Below are 24,266 nucleotides of genomic sequence, written 5' to 3' on the forward strand. Positions count from 1 at the left end.
CCCAGAATTTGAAAGCTCTGAACAAACCACATAACCATGGGGGTTCCTCATCATTAGTATCAATGTCCATTAGGGTGACAGCTCACTGTGAAAATAAGCATCCAAACTCCATGATTCTTGCCACTTAACCCCAAGCCTCCACGTGCGTTCCTTGATTACTTTTTCCTCTGCTTGCATTAAGTGCTGTGCTCAATGCACAGAAGAGATGTTTCATGCAAGATGAGAGCTCCAACTCCCAACCTTCAGACCTAGGAGTCTTAATGAATGCTTTGTCAAATCAGGAGTTTGGGAGCATTCAGGGTCATGGGGAACCTGGTATGTTGATTGTAATTTTGAAATCCATTTTTATCCCACAGAGATTAAAAAAAAAAAAAAAAAAAAAAGAACTCTGTTTTCCAGGCAAAATCAGCACCTTAACAACAGTGCACAGAAGTGGCCCAAAGCAGATGCTCAGCTGTTCGTTTCTTCTAAGCTTTATCTGAGTGAGAACTAGGACATGAAGTCATCTTTGCACAGATAATTTCTAAAGTCCGGATTTCTAAGTTCCAGCAGTCACTGGGGAGAACAACATGCCTGTTGCTTGCCCATCAACACTGATTAAGCACGCATACAGAACTTTGTATTCTTTCTGTGCATTCATTCCAGAAGAACAAGGAAAGAGAAGAAATGTTCATTCACAAAGCTAACTGTTGTAGTTTTTGGATTCATCCCCAACCAAGTTAGATCCGGAACCAACAGCCATGAAGTCATCAGCTTGCTTCACACCCAGTTAGCATCTCTGTCCACCATGAGGCATACAGTGGACCATGTCATCAGTACTACAAGTTATAACGGGACTCTCACATAATTACACAAGCTTACTCTGATGTTAGAAAGTGAAGCTTGTGGAGGAAGGGAGATTTGGGGGCCACCTGTTCTAGATGGTAAATCCTATCTCCTTGACTTGTCTTTGCAAGTGAACACAAGAGGCATTTTTACATCCTGTCCTGTCCCTTCAGGATCTTATACTCCAGTCTCAAAAATGGGTAACCTGAAAGTTATGGGTCATTCTGTAAGTGGATGACATTGCAATGTAAATATTGCACCCAAGGCTCTGACCTTACGCCTTCAAACTCTGCCCAATTATCTCATGTACTAAGTGCCTTTTCTCACTCCCTAGTCCTGCAGCTGCGTTCTGAAGGCTATTCTTTGGAGACAGCTCTGTAAAATGAAACAAATTTACAGCAGTACAATGTTCTTAAATAAAAAACAAATCAGTGTGGTGCATGATCACCTCTTCTTCTCCAGCAACACCAACAGCCTACAGCAAATATCCACTATGAAGAAGGCATCAAAACACAGAAGCACATATATACAGAGACCCCCATGTCCAAAAAATCTATTCTACATTTGTTTTTTTTTCCTCATTTCCAATTTGCTACAGAAAGATGGGAATTAACAGAGATAACATTTGCAGTTCACTATATGCACTGTTGCCCAGAGAGACTGTGAAGTCTCCTTCTATGAAGACATTCAAGACCCATCAGGACACCTACCTGTGTGACCTGCAGGAAACCTGCTTTAGCAGAGGGGTTGGACTCGATGATCTCTTGAGGTCCCTTCCAACCCCCGTGATTCAGTGATTGTATTGTTTAAAACAAAAACAGAAACAAACAAAAAAAGAGAGATGCCTTGATTATCTTAAGTGAGAAACATCCCTTAAAAAAAAAAAAGCTTTGTTTACTGGTTACAGCAATAGACTATGAGGAGACTGCTGAATTTACTTCTCTCTTACCAAATTCACAAGAAATGCATGAAAGCAGGAAAATAGCCAAAAGACTGTTTCTTACTTAGCCTTTCTGCCTTTAGATGTTACAAAACTGAATTTGTCTCACCCTACACCTATCTTTAGATACAAAAAAAAAAATCTACAATATTTACCTGAAATTTAAGTATCTAGACTCACGCTGTCTGAGATTACCAGGTGCTGAGGCTACAGACAGGTGAAACATATCCCTGATTGGATGGCCACAGACTAGCAGTCTTCAAATTGTACCTTCCCTTAAAGACTGTTTGCAACCCAATGAACACATCAGAGACAAGAAGCAGAGCAAAACCTTGAATAAAAATTTTCTGGACTCATGCAGGAGGCTGGTGATGCTGTGTTTAAGTCAGGAAGGAGCAGTGCTACAAGGTATGGACAGAAAACAAGGAGGCACTAGAATGAATTTAAGGATTTGCTTGCAGTTCTCTGCAAATCACAGAATCATTAAGGTTGGAAAAACCACTAAGATCACCTCAGCCACCTGTCAACCCATCCCCACCATGCCCTCTAACCATGTCCCTCAATGCCACATCTCCACATTTCTCAAACTCCTCCAGAACGGTGACTCCACCACCTCCCTGTGCAGCTTGTGTGAATACCTCACCACTCTTCTGGAGAATAAACTTTTCTTAATATCCAACCTGAACCTCTCCTGGCACAATACATAGTGCACAGCAGAACAGCTTCCTGAGTTCAGCAAAGCTTTCTCTGGATCTATTTTCTCTATCAACTCCAGCATGCAGGGAAGTGCCAGCATTTTTATGCCATAACCCTAAAACACTGTATTTCCCACATTTCTTCAAACATTCCCAAAAGTGACAGTGCAGAGAAAAAACGTGTGGGTTTGTTTTTTTTTTTCAATACAAACACAGGAGGCAGATCACAAAATAAACCATCAATCAGAAAGTGTGTTAGCACATCCTGAGGCCAATTTACTTGTTTCATTTTGGCTTCTTTTTTTTTTAATTATTATTATTATTATTCTTTTGTGATCAAAATGAAACAGGAAGGAGAACACAGACAGAAAAAAAGACGGGAATTCTGAAAAAGAGCTTTCCAGTATCATGTAATAGCAACAGAATTGACCCAGAAACTGGATTCTGGGTTTGATGAAATGCTCTTAAATTCCCCATCAGAAAAATATTTTATAGGACCATCACTTAAATCTCTGCAGCACTTAACAGCTACCTGCACAGGATGCAGGAGCATATGGTCTGCTTCAAGAAGAAAGCCCCTTCCGTGTTGACTGGGAGCCCACATTATCATGTGCAATGAGAGAAAAATTACATGCAAGTCACAGCTGGTTTGGGATCATGCTGGTGCTCACATCTGCTCCTAGCAGCTTCCCAAGCTTGCTATATGCATGTTCCTTATAAGCAAACTCAATGACAGCATTAGCGGAGCATATGAAGGGATGCTCTGCTGAAGATGTGACACTGGACACGTTGGTTTGTCCTTGCCCTAAATGATCATACAGAAAACCCCTGAAGTCTTCTCAGCTCTAGTAGACATAAATTAACCTTCAACCTGATCAAAAAGATCCATTGAAGGAAATGTGCTCGCTCCCTTAAGTGTGCTACGGCTCAAATCCCTTGTCCTATTTACTCTTCCCTGCTCCTACAGCAGTGTGCAGAAAGTCACCTCCTTCTCTGATACAAAGGACAAAAGGCTGTGTCATGCTTGTACTATAAATTATAGTTTTTAATTTGCTTGTTTTGGTTTGTTTGCTTGCTTTTAAGTCTTCACAGACATCTCCAAGGGTAGCTATTTAAGCCTGTTGATGTTTTACATATTACATCAACATGTTAACTATCTACGCTTAGTCCTGCTTAGTCTGAGATGATGTTTCCACCCCATAATTCCTCTGGGGGAAATTGCAGGAGACTGGGGAAGGGAAATTAGGCACAATTACCCAGAGTAGCCACTTAAAGTCTTTCAATTGCCATTTTTAAAGATGACTATAAAAATGCTTTCAGCTGGACATTCAGTTGACTGTGTCATGTGCTTTGCATCCTGTGTTATTTTTTCTGGGTCAATCTCTTGATGTTTTTAATGGCTTTGGGGCTTTCTAGCTCCACAGTCTGATAGCCCATGCAGAAAGATGCGTGACAGTAGAAGATAACCCAAAATAGACACTGATGGATATTCAAGGCATGCAGAGCTACACATCAGAGCCTACGAGTGAGGCACACATGTCAGAGGCACACACTTCATTTCTTCAATACAGACATTTCAGTTCCTTCATTGACAACTCATCACATCTATAAGCAGGGATGTCTGGCAGCAGATTCCCAGCCATTCAACGTTTTCTTCTGTAGTTGTACAGTTTGCAACAAACAGTTGGATGATGTCAAATGATGGCTTCAACATAAAGGCCCAGTGCTCCTAAAACTGTCTCCTCAACCAAATTTTTATTTAGGAGCCTCATCAGGACCTTAGTCATAAAACAATTTACATCCTTCAATCCTTTGGCATATAAATGTCATGAGAGGAGGATTTTACTGTTGTATGCAATGGATGGAAGCTTTTTTGGTTTGTTTTACTGTTGTTTGGTTGGGTTTTTTGGACCAATCAATGGGAGATCTTCCCTGAAATGTCTCAAAAGTACCTTCCAAACATTCAGCTTGTTTTACCCACTGTTAAAAAGCAAGGTCACTCAGGAAATCTGTATTCACACAGAAGCCTGATGTCAGCTCACAACCTTTCCCTTCAATAAACTTCCTCGGAAATACAACTTCTCATTCACAGTCCCTGATTCATTCTGCAATTACTCTCTTCCTCCCCTATCTTTGTTCCTCCAGCACTACCTGCATTAAATACCAGGTCCAGAACCAATGGTTTTGTCACAGCGCTGGCTGCAGCTTTATCTCATAGACTGTGATCAGAATTGTGAGCAGTGGAGGAAAAGCCACAGGATTTCAGCTACTCATCTTAATCTCTCTCTCTGAGCATCCTGAATGGAGTTTGAGTCCCACAGAAATCTGTTTTCCTTGCAAGAAGTCAGGAGGCACAACAGAATTTGGTTCTGCCAACGCTTTCAGATATATCAGTCTATTATCACAGCACTACTGTAGGAAGTCACCAATCTTAGCAAAAGTTGAAGCTTTGTGCTGTGCAAAGGGCTTGGATTTTGAAATAGATAAATGTCACCAAACACGTTCCCTAGACAATACTGAAAAAAAAAAAAAGCAAAAAAAACAAGTCTATGTGGGTTTGGACAATCAAAGCCTCTTTTTTGTTTTGTTTTGTTACTACCGCTGTTCACTGGAACAGATTGCCCAGAGCACTTGTGGATGTCCCACCCCTACAGGCACTCAAGGCCAGATGGAATGGGGCCCTGAGCAACCTGGTCTAGCATACAGAAACCAAAGCAATGGGTTTGAAATTGGTCATCTTTAAGGTCCCTTCCAACTCAAACCACCCTATGATCCTATAACACCCGCAATGTGGCACAAACTTCATGGGAATCTACTCCATCTAGCTCCAAGGAGACACCCACTAAAAATAAATGTGGTCCCAGATTAGTAGGAATAGACAACATAATGCATTTGTATTCTTTTCTATGGGAAAAAAAGCTGAGAAGTACCTCACTCCATGCACCTGTACCTAATAAAATCTAAAAAAATCCACCACCCCACATGAAGGTGTATGAGGTCCAAGTTTGAGCACATCCTCAGCTCACTGAGCAGCACTGTCCATGGATGCCTTTACAAAATGAGCTCCACTCTTCCAAGCACACTTGCTTTTACCTCCCTACTGTGTCTTACTTGCACGATCCCCTCAGCTACAGCCCTGCACTTCTCAACCAAAAAAAATCAGGTCTCCATGATTTTTTCCTAAAAAGCATTGCAAAGACATGGAACGCAGTGCTAACACATCTAACCTGCTCTCCTTGTCATGACAGTTAACCATTAAGCAATGGCTCCAGCATGCCTATGTCCCAGTTCTGCCAACAGCTAGAGCTAGAGATGGACTTCAACCTCCCTGCATAAATCTGTACAGCAATAAATCCAGTGCAGATGCATGCAAGCCTTGCTGCCCACATGGGGCCCGGCTCCAGAGCATTTTTGTATAGCACAAGTAATAAACTGGATGTTAATGGCTTCCAAAACCCAAATGACATCCACTCACATTCAGAACTGACCACCAAGTGCAGGTGATTTCCCTGCTGGATAACAAAAACTTCACAAGGGTACCTCAGGCTGGACCAGGCTCTGAGCAACCTGATATAGCTGTCGATGCCCTGTCCATTGAAGGGGAGTTGGAGGAGGCCTTTAAGGGTCCCTTCCAACTCAAACAATTCTGATTCTACAACCTGTGGTTGGATGGCCATAGTTGTGGAGGATGGCTGATTCCTCAACCTGGAGGACAGGGAGAAAAATCAGGCTGTGCTGTTGCCTTGAAAACCCAAACACACACCATAGTGGCAGGATGAAAGGAGACATTCTTTGATATTCAAACACCTTCCAAATAGGAAAACAGGTATCAGGAGAAAACAAGCAGATCCATGTACAGAAATGAACTAATATCAAGCTTGACTGAAAAAGTTGATTAAATTAGTTTAATTTGAAAGCCCAAACAACCCCTGAAGGAGGTTCTTTCTTTATTGCTTTTCACCAGCAGCATGAGTTACTGAAGAAGTACCATGCGGGTATGAAATATTTATTCATTAAATCTTTCATAAAGCTCCACACTATCAGTTTCACTCAGAATACATTTAAAACTTGTCAAATGCCACAAATATCACTGCTTTTCTTTCCCCTCCATCTCCATCCCCCTCCAGACTGTTTTTATAAAGAGATTTGGCTTTCAGTCTGCAGTAAGCGTGATCCACAGCTCTCCTGCTGCTTGTACACAAGGTACTGATTCTTTAATTGTAACTGGACAGTTGCAGTTAAAATAATTCAGCCTCTCCCAAGCCATCCAAAAGCGATCATCACTGCATATATGCTGCAAACCACACTGCTGCTTTACCATGTTCCTGCTGTAAAAATAGCAATGGCATTCATTTATGAATGCAGGCACTATGAAGCATCTAAAGGGGGCTTATGAGAAAGATGGGGTCAGACTCTTTAGCAGGGTCTGCTGTGATAGGACAGGGGGAAATTGTTTCAAACTAAAAGAGAGGAGATTTAGATTGAATGTAAGGAAGATTTATTTATTTTTTACAATAAAAGCAGTGAGGCACTGGAACAGGTTGCCCAGAGATATGGTGGCTGCCTCGTTCCTGGAGATATTTAAGATCAGGCTGGACAGCACTCTGAGCACCTGATCAAGCTGTACATGTTCTTGTTTGGCGCAGGGGAGTTAGGTCAGATGACCTTTTAAGGGTCCCTTCCAACTCAAACAATGCTACAATTCTAACTCAGTAATAAGTGAAAACAAAAGCCAGGACAGCTAGGAGAGATGTGCATGCAAGGAGGGGTGAAGCCTGCACAGCTCAGCATCATACAGGTAATAGAGTTGAGTAGGAAATTACCAAGGAAACAAACAAATCTGTGCAGGAATTGCCTGACAAACCCACTAGTGTCAGGCAGAAAGTACTGACAAAAAACACCATTTGTTTTCCATCAACCATAAGGACACTGAAAAAGGTATTTCTTTTTTTTTCTCCCAGACCCTGACAGTCCCAGGACAGATGGTCCACCCAAGCAAGGAACAGACATCAGAAAGTACATTCATTTTTCATCGTGCCTAAGTCACTGTTAGAAAGCCTCACTTCATTAGCAGAACCCCTTCTTGAACCCTTCCTTGGATGCCAGCCAACCTGCAGATTAAATCCATGCTCCAAGTTGGGAGTAACACAGTAAAATAAACAGTGCTATAGTATCCTCATCACAAAGTTCCACAGCTAAAGATACCATCTTACTACAGTTCCACCAGTCAAACAGTTCAGTCCAGTCAAAGAATAATGATAGGATAAATTTAGAAGTACAAATGAAAGCACTTTACAGAATATGCACTAGGACAGCGCAAGGATAATTTGCATCAATCTATCACTTAAGAAATTGCACTGATACTTAGTGCAGGTGTGGACCAAGCTTATTTTCCTCATATTTGGAAAAAAAACAACAATTGGAAAAAAAAAAAAAAAAAAAAAAAAAGCACCTCAAAATGTGGAACAGGTACTGTGTGCACTGCGCAGTTCTAGCAGCCATATGTGCAACTTTTCCCCATCGGCCCATAAGCTGCCCAGTCAGGGCTGCTCCCATTTTGTTTAATGTATTTATAATTTGTGAGAATAAATAAATATAGATACAACATAAGATGATGTTGTCCCTAGAAGCCACGCCAGCTAGAAATATTTCTGCTGAAGAAGTTTCTTGCTGAAAAATTACGTTTTGACTGTAGTTTGCTCTTTTCTTGCCTTCAGCAAAACAGAGCCTCCTTAATGTACCAACTTCAGCTTTTTGGCTGGAAACCTAAACCATCCCCTATGGCTTGAGTTTTTCAAACACCTGATCAACAGCAGGGCCAGAGTTCCTACCTACACATACCTAAACCACAGCGTCATTGCAGAGCCAAGGTGAAGGCTGGACGCCTCATGATGGGTACCTTCCTTAAGGACCTCTACTACTGCATTCCCAAAGCACCTGACTTATGGACACAACCCAGAACTAAGGCCAGAGCAGTACACGCCTCAATTCCCTTCAGTGTTTCTTTGTCAGAGTCTCATGACAGTAATACCAGGACAAGGCAGTTACTTGCAAGACCACCTTACAAGCCAACTAGCACCCTGTCTGTACAAGGCTCTCCACGCAAGGTTCTCTTCAACTATACCTCTTGACCCAACAAGACATACTAAAAAGAAAATCAGATTACACAGGAAAAAAAAATAGGATGTCTGAGCCCAGAGGAGCAGGAGATGCTCAGAAGCAATGCATCTGATGAAATGTATAACTCAAACAATTTGCAAGGCCTTTCCCACTGGCCACGCTACACCATATTTGCACAGTAACTCAATGTTTGCTTGTGTTCCCAAAAGACTGACGGGGGAATATTACTCTCAGTTTACCCCCAGAAAGGCTTCATTTGGCAACATGAAGTCTTCTGAAAGTAACTAAAGCCAATTCTATTTTACAAAAGACCTGCATTTCCACACAAAAAGCGGAAGTAGCAAAAAGGCCACTTCCTCGATCACGAAAGCACCATCCTGACGTCGTGCAGGAAATGGGCTAACTTTTGAATTTTCAAACCTTGGACCGAGCCATCTGAGTCACATCAAGGGAAGGAAGGAAAATCTCCCATGGGTGCTGTAATGTAATCTTTTCTTCTCAGGAAAGAGAATGAAGGGACCCCACAGGGCGAGGGAGAGATGCTGAACCCAGGACGTGCTCCAGTGATCTCCAGCTGCTCGAAGACCCAAAAGGCAATGCTGTCAACTGATGCACTCCCACCAGGGCAAAGTTCAACCCAAATCTTCAGCCAGAGACAGCATTACATTTGCCTTTCATCCTCTCCTCCCTTCTGCCATCATTAGGAGAGCAAAGAAAAAAAAAAACAATGCTATTTTTTATATGCTCGTTAAGCATAATCTGCTAAATGTCCTATGGCAGTGCATAAAACTGCTTACTATGCTAATAGAATATTTAATTGACATTTATTTGCTGACTAGTTATTTATGCTAACGTCACTCCTGCATAATTAATACTCTGTGAAGTTGACTTGAAAAACATACATAAAACACTGCACTAAGAGTCATCTGCAGTGTTTAAAATGAAGAAATCCTGCAATTTATTTACACTAGGTTAGTCTAAATTTGGCTTTGATGGAATAATAGGATAAGGATTAAGCAAAAAAAGATTTAAAAAAAAAAAATCTATATACTACTTTAGAAACATCCACAGTCCTTCACAGAACAACCTGCCAAAGAAGATTTCCGAGTTTCATTTTACTTGGCTCAAGGGCCCAGTTCTTAGCTGATGTAAAATAGCATAAGCTCAGTGAATGCCTACTGATCTTCCCCAGCCTCGAGCTCTTAGGAAATAATATTTCAGGTGAGCCTTCAGTAAAAGAGCTAAAGCAGGGCCAGATCTACTCTCAATTATACCAGCTGAAAAGCAAATTTATCTCAGATCATTCAGAGAAGGTAAGCCAACTCCTCACAAAGATAAAAGAAGTTCATCTTGCCCATCTGATCCTTCCACCTGCATTATAATCGCTGAGCTGCAGGCATAGTTTAAGTTCTCTTTCCTCTGAGATTATCAGGGGAAACTTGGCTTCTGTTAAAAAAAAGAAAAGAAACAAACAAACAAAACAAAAAGAACAACCAAAAAAACACTCATGATCACCCTTTCTCTCTGGAGGCCCTCACCTATTTTCAGGAATGTCATCTCAGTGGCACCTGAAGAACACCATGGACAAGCTTTCCACATATACGTGATGTCTGAGAATGGAGCTAAAAGGCAAAGGACTGGGATTCATCATCACCACCCGCAGCACTGCTCCAAGAAAAGCCTTCTGCACTCCCAGGGCTTCTTGAATGACACGCATCCCAAATCCCAAACCCAAATGACTGCTCCAAGCTTGCTCTTCTTTTCTTTCCTCACCATTCCCCCTTGCTGTTCTTCTCCCCACACCCTGCACCATATATTGCTTCAATTCCATTCTTTTCCACTATAGTGTAGACCTCGCCTCTGTTCTAACATTTATATCCACCACCTGAACTCTAACAAAAATCACAGACTACATGTCAGAGAAACGCCAATCTAGATGGGAATACAACTGTCATTAACCCTGCCAGCAGTGGGGGAGTCAGAACAGGATGATCTTTAAGGTCCCTTCCAACCCAAGGCATTCTATGATTTGAATGGCAGCCTAGTTTACCGTGGCACAAGTTTTTATCTTTTTTTTTTCACCCACACTCTACCCACTACTTCAGAATCTGAGTGAACCATTTGGTGATGGTTGCTTTCACAGAAAGCCTGGATGGGCAAAATGCTTTATACTCAACAGTCTTAGTGGCATATTTTACCTGCCAAGTTCAGCACCTTGCAAGAGGGATTCATTACATCCTAGGATCAGGCTTCTGAGCTTTAATTCTGGTTACACTACCTGAAAGGAAGTTGTGATGAGGTGGGGGCATGCCTCTTCTCCCAGATTAACAGTGATAGGGTGAAAGGAAAGGCCTTAAGTTGCAGGAGAGGAGGTTCACATTGGACATCAGGAAAAATTTATTCTCAGGAGGAGTGGTGAGGCATTGGCACAGGCTGCGCAGGGAGGTGGCGGAGTCACCAGCCATGGAGGTGTTCAAGAAATGTGGAGATGTGGCACTGAGGGATGTGGTTAGGGGACATGGTGGGGGTGGGTCGTTGTTTGAACTGTCTGATCTTAGCGGTCTTTTCCAACCTTAATGATTCCTACATGTACTCACAGTATAACGATCACTGTGATCACCAAATCCATGGCTGGACAGTGTTTTGAGGTTTCCCATCTGTAGTGGCTCATGATAAAACCAGAGCACAGACCTGGTTCTCTCCCCACTGCGTTCCTCTATTCCTTTAGATCTCCAGCCTCTTCCTCCTCCTGGTTTACACTGCGAGCAGACTCAAGATCACCACACAAATCCAAGCTCAGAAACGTTTTATTTGAATTTCCATCTGTCAATAACACTGAAGCAAAAGCACTGCCACAATCACAGGTGACACAATCATCTTGTTGTCCAGCATCTCTAGTGCATCACAGAATGCCTAAAGATAGTGCCAGGAGAGATTCAGCTCTGTTGGCTCAGCTGTAAACCTGCAACCTGTACAAAACCACCCAAGTGTCAATCAAAAGACGTGCCTCCTCTGTGCGTGTTTCACAATGCATAATTTAGCTACTATCTTTGTCAGGTTCTCCACGCTGCTCCTCTACACAATGGTAAATGTGCTCGTGAACCCAACTGTCATCAACAAAGGAAAACAGCACATGGAAAAAACAGGCTAAAGGAGGCGAGAAACCTATTTTCCTTTCACAGTTAAGGGAAACACAACTATGGCAAAGTTAAGTTAGACTTAAATTTTTAATGCTTTATGAGTAAGAGATCTTACAGGATGAATGACGCTGAAGAACAACCACCACAGCTTCGTGCTGAGGAGGATAGCATTTGATGAGGTATATGAGGTGATGAAGGCTGTCCCTGCCTTCATGCAGGGCAATATAATAGGGCAGATTTAACCAAAGAATGGAAGGCCTATGTTACATCCCACAACTACAGCACAAAAGCCAAATGCCATTCTGTTGCTCCATCCCAGCCACTGTCGATGAACTCTGAAGCACCTCCCCTTATGAACTACTTCCCCATACAAATTTTACAGTTGCTGGGGGGGCCCTGGCAGAAAGGATGTAAATTTCATACTCAGCTCAATCAGGCAGAAGCTATCCATTGGTCTACACCACAGTTAATATGCAATAAAAAAGAAATCTCTGTCCCAGGACGTGACTTTAGAGCTGATCAGTGCCAAAGCTAGAGACCATACGGACAGCTTCACACTTGCCTCAGCTAGTTCATGAATAAACATTCAATTCATTCAAATGAGTTCTATATTAACTAATTTAAATAATTTTCATTTTGCTTTGAATGGTAAACAGATCTATTCTGCCAGGATATTTGAGTTTGCAATTCAAATTACACACCGATTTGTAATGAGGAAAATATAATTAATGGCAAAGCTTGAAGTAACTACAATTTTACTCCTCTGATTTCCTGAAGGGAAGAGGGTGGCAGAGGGTAAAGCTTATGGGCAGACATACACTCACACCATCCTTTCATATGTCAATACAACTTACTGCAAACTGGAGCATTTGGCCCTCAGTCCAGAGCAGTGCACTACAACGTCAGGGGAAGACATGACATGACTTGACATTATACTTGCAGGCACCACGATGCAAAACTAACCCAGTAAATAATAATGCAACAGTCTGTAAACTAAATGACTTCCTTCTATTGGGATCATAAGCAATAACTATTTGGCAGCTGCCCCTTAAAATCTCTCTATGTGCTGAACATTAAATCAAGCTCTATTGATTCGGTAAACAGAACCAGCCCCGTTTTTCATCTCTCTTTCATTTAATGATATTCTTCATCCTATCACTCTGTACAGCATTGCCTGGGATCACATTTGCAAGAGTAGAGCCAATCAGTCCTATTTGATTACTAAGCAGAAACAAAGCATTGTCCCACTGCTGGTATTCTGCCCACTAAGCCAGTCCTTAGCAGATCTGCGTTTAAACAGAGCCCTCAGTTCCTGACAGGGAACGAATCTTAATGACAGATAACTGGCCATGCTGTTTGCCAGCAGATCTTGCCAGCAGATATCCTCACTGTGATCCATACGTGCAGAATCGGGCCCTTAGAAAATGAATCCATGCAACTTGGAGCGGGCTTTCCTTTCCACAAAGCACTTGACAACAAAATAGTGTGCAAAGCTAAAATGGCAAAAAATCTCCTTGGAGTTCACAGAGAACAGTTTACTATGTACCAATACAAGGTTTGATCCTGCAGGTTTCACCAGATGAAACTCTTAGGACCGCTGTGAAGTTCCTCATCAAGACTGAGAAAACAATTAAACACAGGATGAACTTCAGATATTTGCACACAATGAGGGCACTACTCACTGCTTTCAATAGCTCATCAGAGCCAAGTTGTTCCTATAGCACTCCTGAAAACCCAACCTCTTCCTTGTAGTGCCCTCATGGGAGCAACCACCTCTTAAAATCCCACCCTGATCGTGGGCTGAACACCTCAGATCAACCCCCAGAATAGCTCTGTGGTTTATAAATGCATTTATGACCTCTCTCTTTTCAACGAAGAGAAGTTCCGAAGGCTCAAATGCTCCTGGGCGTTTTAGATGTCTCATTCCAAAATACAACTCAACCTTTTAAACGCTTAAATCTTACAACAGAGAAAGGAAATAAAAAAACAACCAAACAAAAAACAACCACATGTCCAATAAAACAGTACCTACAGTTGCCCAGACGTAAGAGTTTGGCATACAACCATATCACCTGGACAGAGAAGAAAAAATGCGTTGCACATTTGCATTCACTCAAGCAAGACAGCTTACGTGAAGTAACCACAAACCAAAGAGCAGATTCCAGCAACATTTTCATGAAAAGCAGTTGCCTCCAGCTATAAAACAATCATTATTTTCTATTACACCAGTCGACGAAATCTTTCACCCCTTGAACCTGGCATTTTGAGATTTAGTTTATGGCACTGTACACCTTTTCCAGTAACATTGATTATAATCCACATAATAAAAGATGGTTTAAGAGACCAATAAAATAAGAAAAAAAAAAAAAATAACCCTTCTCACATCAGCTTGATGTATTATTCCTAAGCCAACAGATTTCTCAGCCATATTTGTCTTTAATACTTTTTTAAGCAATCAATCCTCCGTTGTTCTAAAGACAGTCAGACCAGAACAAAAACATCACTGTTTAACTCTAGTGTTCAGCACAGACAAGGCAAGAATGAGGCCATTTCTGCTGTTTCAAAGACTGTACCTACGATCCAGTTTAGTGGGAAGCAAGGCAACATCTACACCAGAAGTCACACATGGCACACAAAAAGCACATCTACTTCTTCAGCAGCCACGTGAACAAAAGAATGAGTTCTTAAATGAGACTTTTCTCTAACACATCCATGTGCTGGAGGCCAACCATTCATCTCTTCTTCCCACAACCCAAAAGAAACTGAATATATAGAGGGAATACACATGTGACAAGTGCCTCTGCCTGGAGCTACGCAGAGGTAAGGATGCACAGCTGTTCTGTTCCTGTATAATGACAGAAAAAAAGAACACCAACAAAAAAAAACAACAACAAAAATCAAGCATTTTTCCTTACACACTCAGAATCAACTGAGGAACAAACATGTTATTAAAAAGCTATTCCAAGTGCCATAAATCTACAGTTCTCACATTCCGCTTTGGCACACCCAAGAGCTGAGGACTGGGACATACCCTAACCTACAACGATCAGATTTTCCCATCTTTATTCATGTGGGTCTACTTTTGCAATTAAAAGCTGTAGAAGTCTGACAATGGAGAGCAAAGCATCTGAATACACAGCCAAGTTAAAGTTGAGTGTAATCAAGATCACATTTTGTTTACTCTTCTCTCACTCTAAATTTGGTCCTTTCTTTTGAAAAGTGTGAAACAACTTGCTTCCCCTCTGGAAGTCATGGGCTGGCAATTCAGCATTTCCTTAAGACAGCCTCATCCATTAGCTTTTGTTCTTAAGACCTAGGTCAAAATGCCTTTCCTGGAGAATGACTGGCAAATTGAATAACCCATAGATCTACAGAAACCTGACTCTAAGCTGTTATACAACAACTTCAGTGAAACTGCACCACTCAACATCAGCTGAGCATCTGGAGTATTCATTCCATACCAACTGAAAGCCTAGAGATTAACAGTCAGACCAAGACTAGGGCTTGACTCCAGCAAAACACATGCAACTTACCATCTGGAGGCATCAGGACCTTGTTGTTCTGTGTACACCAGCCAACAGGGTGAAGGTCTGCTGTCATTACATCACACCAAAAATCTGCCCTCCGGTCATCCCCATAGCCACAGTAACGAAGCAGTAAGAGTTGTCCACAGGTTGTGATGATTGTAGCCACCCAGTATGTGTCTGGATTACTCTTGTTGGCCACTTCCAATTTCATCCCTGGCTGAAAACTGCTTTGGAGGCTGATTTCAACCTTACAAAATGAGAAAGGCACAGTGTTACTTTTCCTTCTTTACAGGGAGGCTCCCCATTTAACTAAGCAAGCCATTAAAGAGATGATCAGGAATAAGACGTTAGCTGACCATGCTCCTTAATAGCAATAATACAAGGAGGTACAGTCTTAAGCTAAAAGAAGGGAGATTTACTTCAGATATTAGGAAGAAATTCTTTACTTAGAGTGTGCTAAGGCACTAGAACAGGTTCCTCACAGAAGCTATAGATGCCCCATCCCTGGAGGCATTCAAGACCAGATTGGATGGGGCATTGTGGATGGCAACCAACCCATGGCAGGGCTTGAAACTGGATGACACTTAACATCCCTTCTAACCCATAATATTCTGCTATTAATACCAATCACCTTCTTCACAACCTGCCTGTGCAGGACCATTCCTACTTCACTAGTACATCCCCATCATACAAGGTCCCATGTACTCCAAAGGGATCCATCAGCTGTGATAAACTCAGGTGAACTAAATCTGAGAGGGACTGTAGCCATCTGAGCTTCATAAATCTCAACAATGCTCAGGAGAAAGGTGGTGTAACTGCCCTTCACACAGCTCCATCAGGCAAATCCCAGGACACATGCAAGGTAGAACAGGAAGGCACTCTGGGAGTTAGGCCCAGCTATTACAATTGGTCATACAACAATACTTGTACACCTCTTGAGGCTTGTAAAGCACCAAAGGCTGAATATTGTACCAAGCAGACCAAGGAGAGTATTTCCACCATATCCACAAGCAGAATTTTAAGGCATACCCAATTTGCTCTCCTGGTGTGTATTCTCACAAAGACGGTGTAGGATATATGGCAGAGAGAAATAAAGGCCTTGGGTCACTGTTCTGCAATCTGATGGAGGAGTCACTTGTTTTTATCTCAGAAAGTCACAAGCAACTTGTTCAAGGACACTGGAGATGCCATGCTCTTCTAGGACACTGCAGAGACTGTTGCAGACACATCATAACACATCTCCCAAGGGCCAGCGGGATGTGTCTAGGTACTGTTGATACACAAGAGATGAATGCCAGCCCATTCAGAGTACAGCTTTGTCTTCAGAAGACCATCCAAAATGCAGCCATGACTCCCCATGTAATTTTAAGGAGAGATTCTTAAAGGTTTCCATGTACTTTCTGTCCTACTGAAGCCAGAGAGATTTTGAAATCTGGTTTAAGGTTGTCTCTGATTTAGTTCTCACTTGCAGAGAAGCAATAAAACGCCTCCTCTGCTCGCTGTGATATATCACGGTCTATGTGGCCAACTTCACAATACCAAGTTGCTGGAAAAAAACAGAGCTCCTTGGGTATGCCCAGTTCTCCCTTACCCCACTCCGGCTTACAACGTGAGCAGTGTCCAGCCAAAGGCATATGTTATTTGCAGATTACAACACTCCACATACTTTCAGATATGCAGGCACTTCCATTAGCATCAATACTGGGACTGTGACTAACAGAGATTGGAAGAGACCTCTGGAGATCATTTAAGATGGAGGAAAAACTACAACGTTTACTAGTTTAGTCCTAAAATAGGATCTTGGCTTTTGTGATGCTAAGGGTCCTCATGAATAATCCAGGATACACGATCATTTGTAGCTTCTGTTCTTGCTCTCACCATGAATAAAGACCAAAGTGGAACACTTGAGGCAAGAGACTTTAAATGAAAATCATGAAGAGGGGGAATAGAAGGACTTTGTGAAGCACACAGCTCCCAGCAGGATCCTCTATTTGAGACAAGAACCAGAGTTAACACCCTGGGACAAGATGTTCTTTCCAGACAGCTACTGGGCCAAGGATAAACTACAACAAAATTTTACCACTGTACTGTAGTTCTCCAGTACAGAAAATTAGGATCCTTCATCTTGCAATACTCTATCTATGTGCATAGAATAGGTAACGGAGGCTGGTATTATTAATTTTATCCAGTTGTAGAGACAAGGTTTTTCGTCACTACTGCTCTTTATCTCCTCAAAACAAATCAAGAAACCACCTGGAGGCAAAGGTGGTTTAATGGCATGAAAGCAGCTATCCAAATGGAGACTTATCTTAAAGCAGCAACAAATTCTTCAGGAAACTTTCCCTTCACTGCGGTACAACTATATGTTCCCAAGGATTTCTGCCAGCAACCAGACTCAATGGAAGGCAAATGAGAGCATCACATGTGAAACACTTCTCTTCCTGATTGAGATATCCACATCATCCAGAGCATTCATGTCAGGTGAATGAAGATGAGAGAAAAGGGGCTGGTGAGTCCTATTACCAGATGTAGCTGCTACCTGCAGCTGATGGGCCAGGTCAGAGGATGAACAGAATCATCTACACATGACTCACAGTTGAGGACAGAGAACCACCATGACTGGGCATAGCTTGATACAGGTAAATGCACCATAACATCTGAAAGAACAATTCTTCATCTGACTGAAAACAAGGACCTGGAAAAATATGCCGATTACACCATATGTGTACGTCTTTGATGATGATGAAGAATCTCTGCACTAGTTTAAGCTCCATCTCAAGTCCTCGTGTAAAGGCAGACTATGGACAGCACACACGTGGGCCAAATAAAAGACATTAAACAACTGTTTGCAGATGGAAAAATGGGTCCATACAATATCCTTGACAGGCTCTGCTCCTTGACAAGATCCCTCCTCAAAGCATACTCCGATTTTCTCCATCATTCAGAATTTCAGAGGCTCTGTATACTACTGCTAACGTGGGCTGGAGCCACCACGTCCTAACTACCGTGACACATATAGGACTCTTTTACATCTGCATACAACATAGCATCCAGGAAAGTTATCACCAACTCCACTGTTTGGTTCCCACATTCCTGAGGCAGGATGTTTAGGAAGGGGGTTGATGGATTCCTAGGGACCATGCTGGGCTCTGGTGGCGAGCAACCCTGCTGGTCAGCAAATCATGCACTGAGAGAGCACCTTCAGAGAAATAAGATGCTCTGGTGAGATGAATCTCTACAAGTTGGAAAGGATACCAACAAATTAAGAAAGAAAAATAAAAAAATAAAAAAAAATGAGTATGTGAGGAGAGCAGAATGAAACCTCATAAATGATATTTGAACCCAGTGGCACAGACACTGTGCTCTGAGTGCACAGAGCTGATGTCACCTAACAGCAGCAAGAGGGCCTGGAGCTGCATGGACAACAGGAAGTACTCCATCTTATTTTCACATACACTGCCACAGAAGGCCAAACTCCCCACAGAACGGACAGATTCCATTTCAGCTGGTCAGGAACACCGTAAGAGGGAACACATTCAATACTAGCAAGGCAGACAATGCACATACATGTTTGAAGGAGGTGTGGGGAGCAGCACTGGCTCCTGTTTCCTCCAGGAACTCATCCCAGTTGAAGTCTGCATCCTCAATGCTGGAGCCCTCATCTGTTCAAAAGGAAAACAAGAAAAAAAAAAAGTAGTAGAAAGAAAGGAAAACAGCCCAAAATGCAGCCAAAGAAGGCAAAAGCTGTATCAAACAGTCCAGGGGAAAAATAGCAACTGATCCAAACATCAATGTGAGAGAAAAAGCCTCCTTGAAGATCTGTTCTTAGCCAGCTTGACTGGCTCTTAAAACACTTTCAGCAGATTTTGGGACTTTATCAGCCAACACTGTGAGACCAAAATTGACCCTGCAATCATCACAACAGGGGAACAAACTCATTATACTGCAACAGGGACTGTGCTACAAGAGTTGGTTGTCAGCCCGCTATCACAGGGATACAGTGGCCATGCCCATGTCCCAGCCTTGGGTTCCCCCAGACTGCTAATTGCAACAGTGTACTGGTGATAACAATGGATGTTGTTCTTGTTGGCTGAGCAGCATGAAAAACAAGCAACCCAGCCCTTGGGGCTGAGGGGAGACAGTTTCAGCTCTGCTATTCTATTTCTCCCTGCTCAGCCTTCCTCTGCCCTCCAACACCCAAGAACCCCAATGGAATCCTTCCACCAGCACCAAAGCTGCTTTTCCAAATCCCCAGCCCACTGCTGCATTCTTGTTGACTGCATTTATCCTTGCCCCATTTCAGATTTGAGGCTCTGCATCATGTCTTCCCTACTCACACCAATGCCCCCTCACAATCCTTCTTTCCCCATAGGGAAGGAGTTGACATTACTCTTCTTTTTTTTTTTTTTTTAAACATATCCCCACTGAGCAGAGCAGAGTTGAGGCCTGAAACCATTGCTGAAACACACACAGCAATAATTAAGAACAAACTGTCTTTCACTTACAGAAAATCAGCCACATCTGATTGTTTTCATTTTGTTCCCAGGCATTCTCACAAACTCAGTTACATCCCCAGAGCAAAAATATTTACAGTCTAGCAATGAGCTGTTTGCAATAAGCATTTATCAAGGAAAACTACAAGAGACCCTTACCTGCACACACATTTATCAGCGTGGTCATGATGTAATTAAAGTGACTCATGACAAACTGAATTAAGGAGCCTCCCCAGATAGTTTTATGAAGAAAATGGCAGGGTTAATTTATTGAAATTGTTGCTACAGGTCTCCAGTTTTCAAGACTAGAAAATTATACTGTGTAATGGGAATCTCTCATCATTAAAAGGGGAAGAAATAGGCTTTATTTGCAGACATATGTATGCGAAGGGGAAAAAAAAAAAAATGTCTCAGAGGAGGGTTTTTGAGACAGAGTTGGAAGAGGGTAAAGATTTGTCTGGGAGTTCAAAGAGCAGCACTGAGCTGTCATCACCATTAAACACTGCAAACCGCTGCATCAAGCTTAACGTCTGGCTCCATACCACCAACTCAATTAAATATGGAGATGTAAATCAACTCTTACTCCCATGTAAAGTGGCAAGGTGGCTTGAAGATGGCTGCCTCCTGGCTACCAAAAAGAACTCCAGGCACAAAATGAGGACTTTGCTCATTCTTGGCTGAAAGAGAAGGACAGCTTAGCCAAAAGTAAGAACTTTGTGCACAAATTGCTAAGACTTAGCTATATCATGCAAGCAGGCAACTTTGATGATCAGGGAAAACTTCAATCTGAAAATCAGCAACCGCCTGGAGTTATTTTTTAGAGGAGTCAGGTTCAGAGATTTCAAGGGTTAATATTTTTTTAAAAATGTATGCAAGTTCGTGAGTATATCGGCAGACATGGCTATCCATCAGAAACTTACAATTGTTCCTATGTTTAAGCAACTTTCTATCCCAGGCACCATCAATCACAGTCCTACTATAAGCCAGTAACTTCTGATGTGAAAAGCAAGAGGCAAAAAGCTAAAGGCACACCCCTCCGCCTGGTTGTTTCCCATTCTATCACCTGTTTGTGCTTCTGGTGCTGGGATGGGCTACTCAACAACCCCAAAGTCATCTCCACCCAAACATACCCCCCACGTCTTTTCCCTCTGCTCAGCTATTTCTGTTTCAAAGCATGAGACACTTCTCTCAGCCCACAGTGCTCTCTGTATCTTCTCAGCTGTCATTCCTTTTTCTTGTTCCAGCTTTCATGGTTAGTCCATCACGTTTCTCCTTCTCTTCATCCTTCCTCAGCATTCTTATGGGAAGGAGTAATATCACAGAATCATTTGAGTTGGAAGGGACATTAAAGGCCATCTGTCCAACTTCCCTGCAATGAACAGGGACATCCACAGCTAGATCTGGTTGCTCAGAGCCTCATCCAGCCTGACCGTGAATGTGTCCAAGGACGGGGAATCCACCATCTCAGCAGGCAACCTAATTTCCACGGAGTGGTAGAAGGGCTTTTAAGCAGTTCAGTACATACCATCCGTGTAAGGAGCAGTATCTCCAGAGAGACGGGATTTGGCAACACTAAGTTAATTACGTTAGCATTAAAGATGCTAGTTACAGATGCAGCAAGCCCTCCCCTCCTTCCTAATGTATTATTGCCCATGACCTACTCTGCTATGTGCCAACCCATAGCCACCAGTCACACTGTTCCCACAGCCTTGCCAACAGATTCATTCACATGCAGTCCAACAGAACTCCCAAAAGCACTTGTTTTAATAATGACCCTGATCTCTCCTTTCTAAAGCCAAATAGGGAGGTCCAAGAGGCCAGGGGAAAGCGTTACGAGTATTCTTTCCACAGCAGCGTGAGCTACAGCTTTCCTTCCCAGTCAATTCATTTCTCTCTGACACATCAATAGTCTGACTCCTCTACGGTGTTTTATCTGCAGACTTTATCAGGAAATTACTTTTACAAGGTCTGTAAAAATAATGTTGGAGTACTCATTTATCATGGCATCAGTGTTTTATTTTGCTTCATTTTATCACCAAAGATTGTGAAGCGAATGTAAGCTTCCAAATCTGTTTTTAAATGGATTCTGTTCCCTTCTAGAAAACCTGGCAAGGGGACATCGTGGGCAGACTCAGGGCGACCCAGAGTCAGGGGGTACACTCCTACTTACATCCACAAGTACAGTAGTTGGACTGCACACAAATCTTCTTGCCCATTGCAAAACCCCTACTGATGAGGAACACAGGATACCCTTTGCCAGCCTTCCTTGAGTATCTGCTGGTCCCCAATCAAAAAGCAAAGTCTCTCTGAACATACAAAGACAACCGTGCCCACTCAGGAAGCGATGATCCTAAAGGCAATCTGTTTGTCAGTCCTCAAGCCACACACTCCTACAACAAAGTCCTGGCTCTGCTGGAGAGACACAGAGCCCCAGGTGCCAGCGTTTTGCAGAGCTCCCTGTGAGATGACAAATTTGGCATTAGGCCTACTTTACATATCAGCTCCCTTTCCAATTATTGGTGCTTAGGCTCAGTGCTCTTTTTTAATGAAAGAGTCAAGGCTGGCTAGCCTACAATACGGTGATGTATAAACAAGTCTAGGATGGCAAATAAAATCAACAAGTCATTATCTCTGAGCCCCTGAATGGCTTTAAAGTGCTCTGCAGTCCTTCATGCATTGACACTATAAAAATGCAACTATTCCAGATGTTATCAGCCTCGCAGGATGAGATAAAAGACCCAAAACCTGTGGCTACATAAGCTTAGATTTTTCCCAGGCTTACCCGAAGGAGAACATCTTTGGAAATTACAGTATTTGTGGAAACTGCTAAGCTATCTTATTTACAGGCATATAAATATATTCATGACTTTGTTCACTCACAAAGAACTGAAAGGCAAAATGATTTAGGATTAACACACAGGGGAGGGCCTGGGGCAAAGGGGAAATCCTGATCAACAACAAGACTCCTGCACAGCCTTGGGAGAGTCACCAAGTCACATATTCTCAACTGATCACCTGCACCTCATCCCAGAGAGAGCTCCTACAGCTCTCTCATAGATATAAATGGATCCAGCAGTGTCTAGATAAGGCTGCCCACTCTGGAAACGTCATCTCAAGATAAGGATCCACCTAACACAGTCAATCAGGATCCTGATGTCCCTTTCTATTCCAGCCAGGTGATTTTTCAACTCAAAGACAACCCAGTGCTGATGTTAAAATGAGATGACTTGTTTTATTGAGCTACAAGTCTCTTTAATGGTGACAGCAGCATGGAACTGTGTGATGGGAGGGTCAGGTTGAGTGTCTGGGAAAGGTTCTTCATTGACAGGGTGATTTGAGGCCTGGAACAAGCTCCCCAGAGCAGTGGGCACAGCCACAAGCTGCCAGAGTTCTAGAAGCATTTGGACAACATTTTCAGATACAGAACTTGAGCTGGAGCCAGGAGTTGGACTGTATGATCCTTATGAGTCTCTTCCAACTCGGGATATTCCATGATGACTTCTTTTTCCAAGCGTCTTAAGGCATTACAATTCCATATTCAGCTGGTTAACTCTAGATGATCCTTAGCTCTCTATGCGAAACCCTATGAAAGTGAAGCTTTTTCACATCTACAGCAGAGCCCAGGATAACTATTATGTTTTTAACTAAGGGAACATAAAAGTTTCCCACTTCCTTTAGGTGGGATGAATCGAAGTTTCTTAACACACACAATTTCTGGGGTGCTCAGTGGGAAACAGTGAGAAGTGGACCAATGATAAAGCTTTGCAAATGACTTGAACACAACGTGGAATCATAGAATTGTTTGGGTTGAAAGGCACCTTAAAGATCATCTAGTTCAGTCACCTGACACAGGCAGGGACACCTTCCAGCACAACACAGCACCATCTGAGAGAACAGATGCAAAGAACATAGGAGTCAAAGCAAAGGACGCTGAAGCCAAAGCAAGCTGTTTTCAAGCATTCACCCCAACACTGTTACCACTGCATTTTTGAAGTTGGATCAGTGATTCACCCCTGGTGAGACGGCCTACTTCTATGGAAGCAGACTTCAGGCAGCTCTTTAGAATGCTTGCATGCAAGAGTAGACTTTCATTTGCCATTACACCTCAGGATCCCTTGATGAAGAACTGCTGTTACAGAAATGCACAAGATTTCTGGAAAAGCATTAAAGCACATTAGCAACAACATCATTACCACAAGGCAAAAATGAAACATTTTGTACAGAGTAACTGACAGGTGGCTCAGCTTTGTGCTTCACAAGTTCCTCAGCTGAGCTTTCCTGAATAAACACGGAATAAGGGTGAAGTTACTGAGCCAATTTTACCCAGCAAATCCTTATCATTCAGTGCCCATCTCAGAGCAGTCATACTCATGTGCACAAGGACAACATGCAACCAGCTCTCTGCTGGCTGGGATAACATTTGTGATGCCCTCTCATCTGAAGTAATACAAAAAATAATAATCTGAAGGAACAAAGATAAAGGTCAAAACAAACGAGAAATACTGTAATTTCTGAACATTCATTTC

At 42.4% G+C, this 24,266-nt stretch overlaps 1 protein-coding gene across 3 annotated transcripts in view; it reads right to left on the reverse strand.

Moving 5' to 3' along the window:
- Nucleotides 1–24,266, reverse strand: part of SFMBT2 (Scm like with four mbt domains 2) — a 112,578-nt gene that overhangs the window by 74,803 nt on the left and 13,509 nt on the right. Inside the window, exons 2-4 of one of the 3 annotated variants that reach the window (XM_042815812.1) lie at nt 20,324–23,893; nt 18,815–18,909; nt 15,254–15,494 (exon numbers count right to left, since the gene is read on the reverse strand). The exons of 1 other annotated variant lie outside the window; for it this stretch is intronic. In XM_042815812.1, coding sequence (XP_042671746.1) covers nt 15,254–15,494; nt 18,815–18,909; nt 20,324–20,411 — 424 coding nt within the window. In that variant the 5' untranslated portion in view covers nt 20,412–23,893. The remainder of the gene's footprint in view (nt 1–15,253; nt 15,495–18,814; nt 18,910–20,323; nt 23,894–24,266) is intronic. One more of the 3 variants, XM_042815811.1, reaches the window with a different exon arrangement.

The sequence above is a fragment of the Centrocercus urophasianus genome, unplaced genomic scaffold (genome assembly GCF_019232065.1).
Source record: "Centrocercus urophasianus isolate 14NV4802_14NV808 unplaced genomic scaffold, USGS_Curo_1.0 seq_15, whole genome shotgun sequence".
Classification (NCBI taxonomy): domain Eukaryota; kingdom Metazoa; phylum Chordata; class Aves; order Galliformes; family Phasianidae; genus Centrocercus; species Centrocercus urophasianus.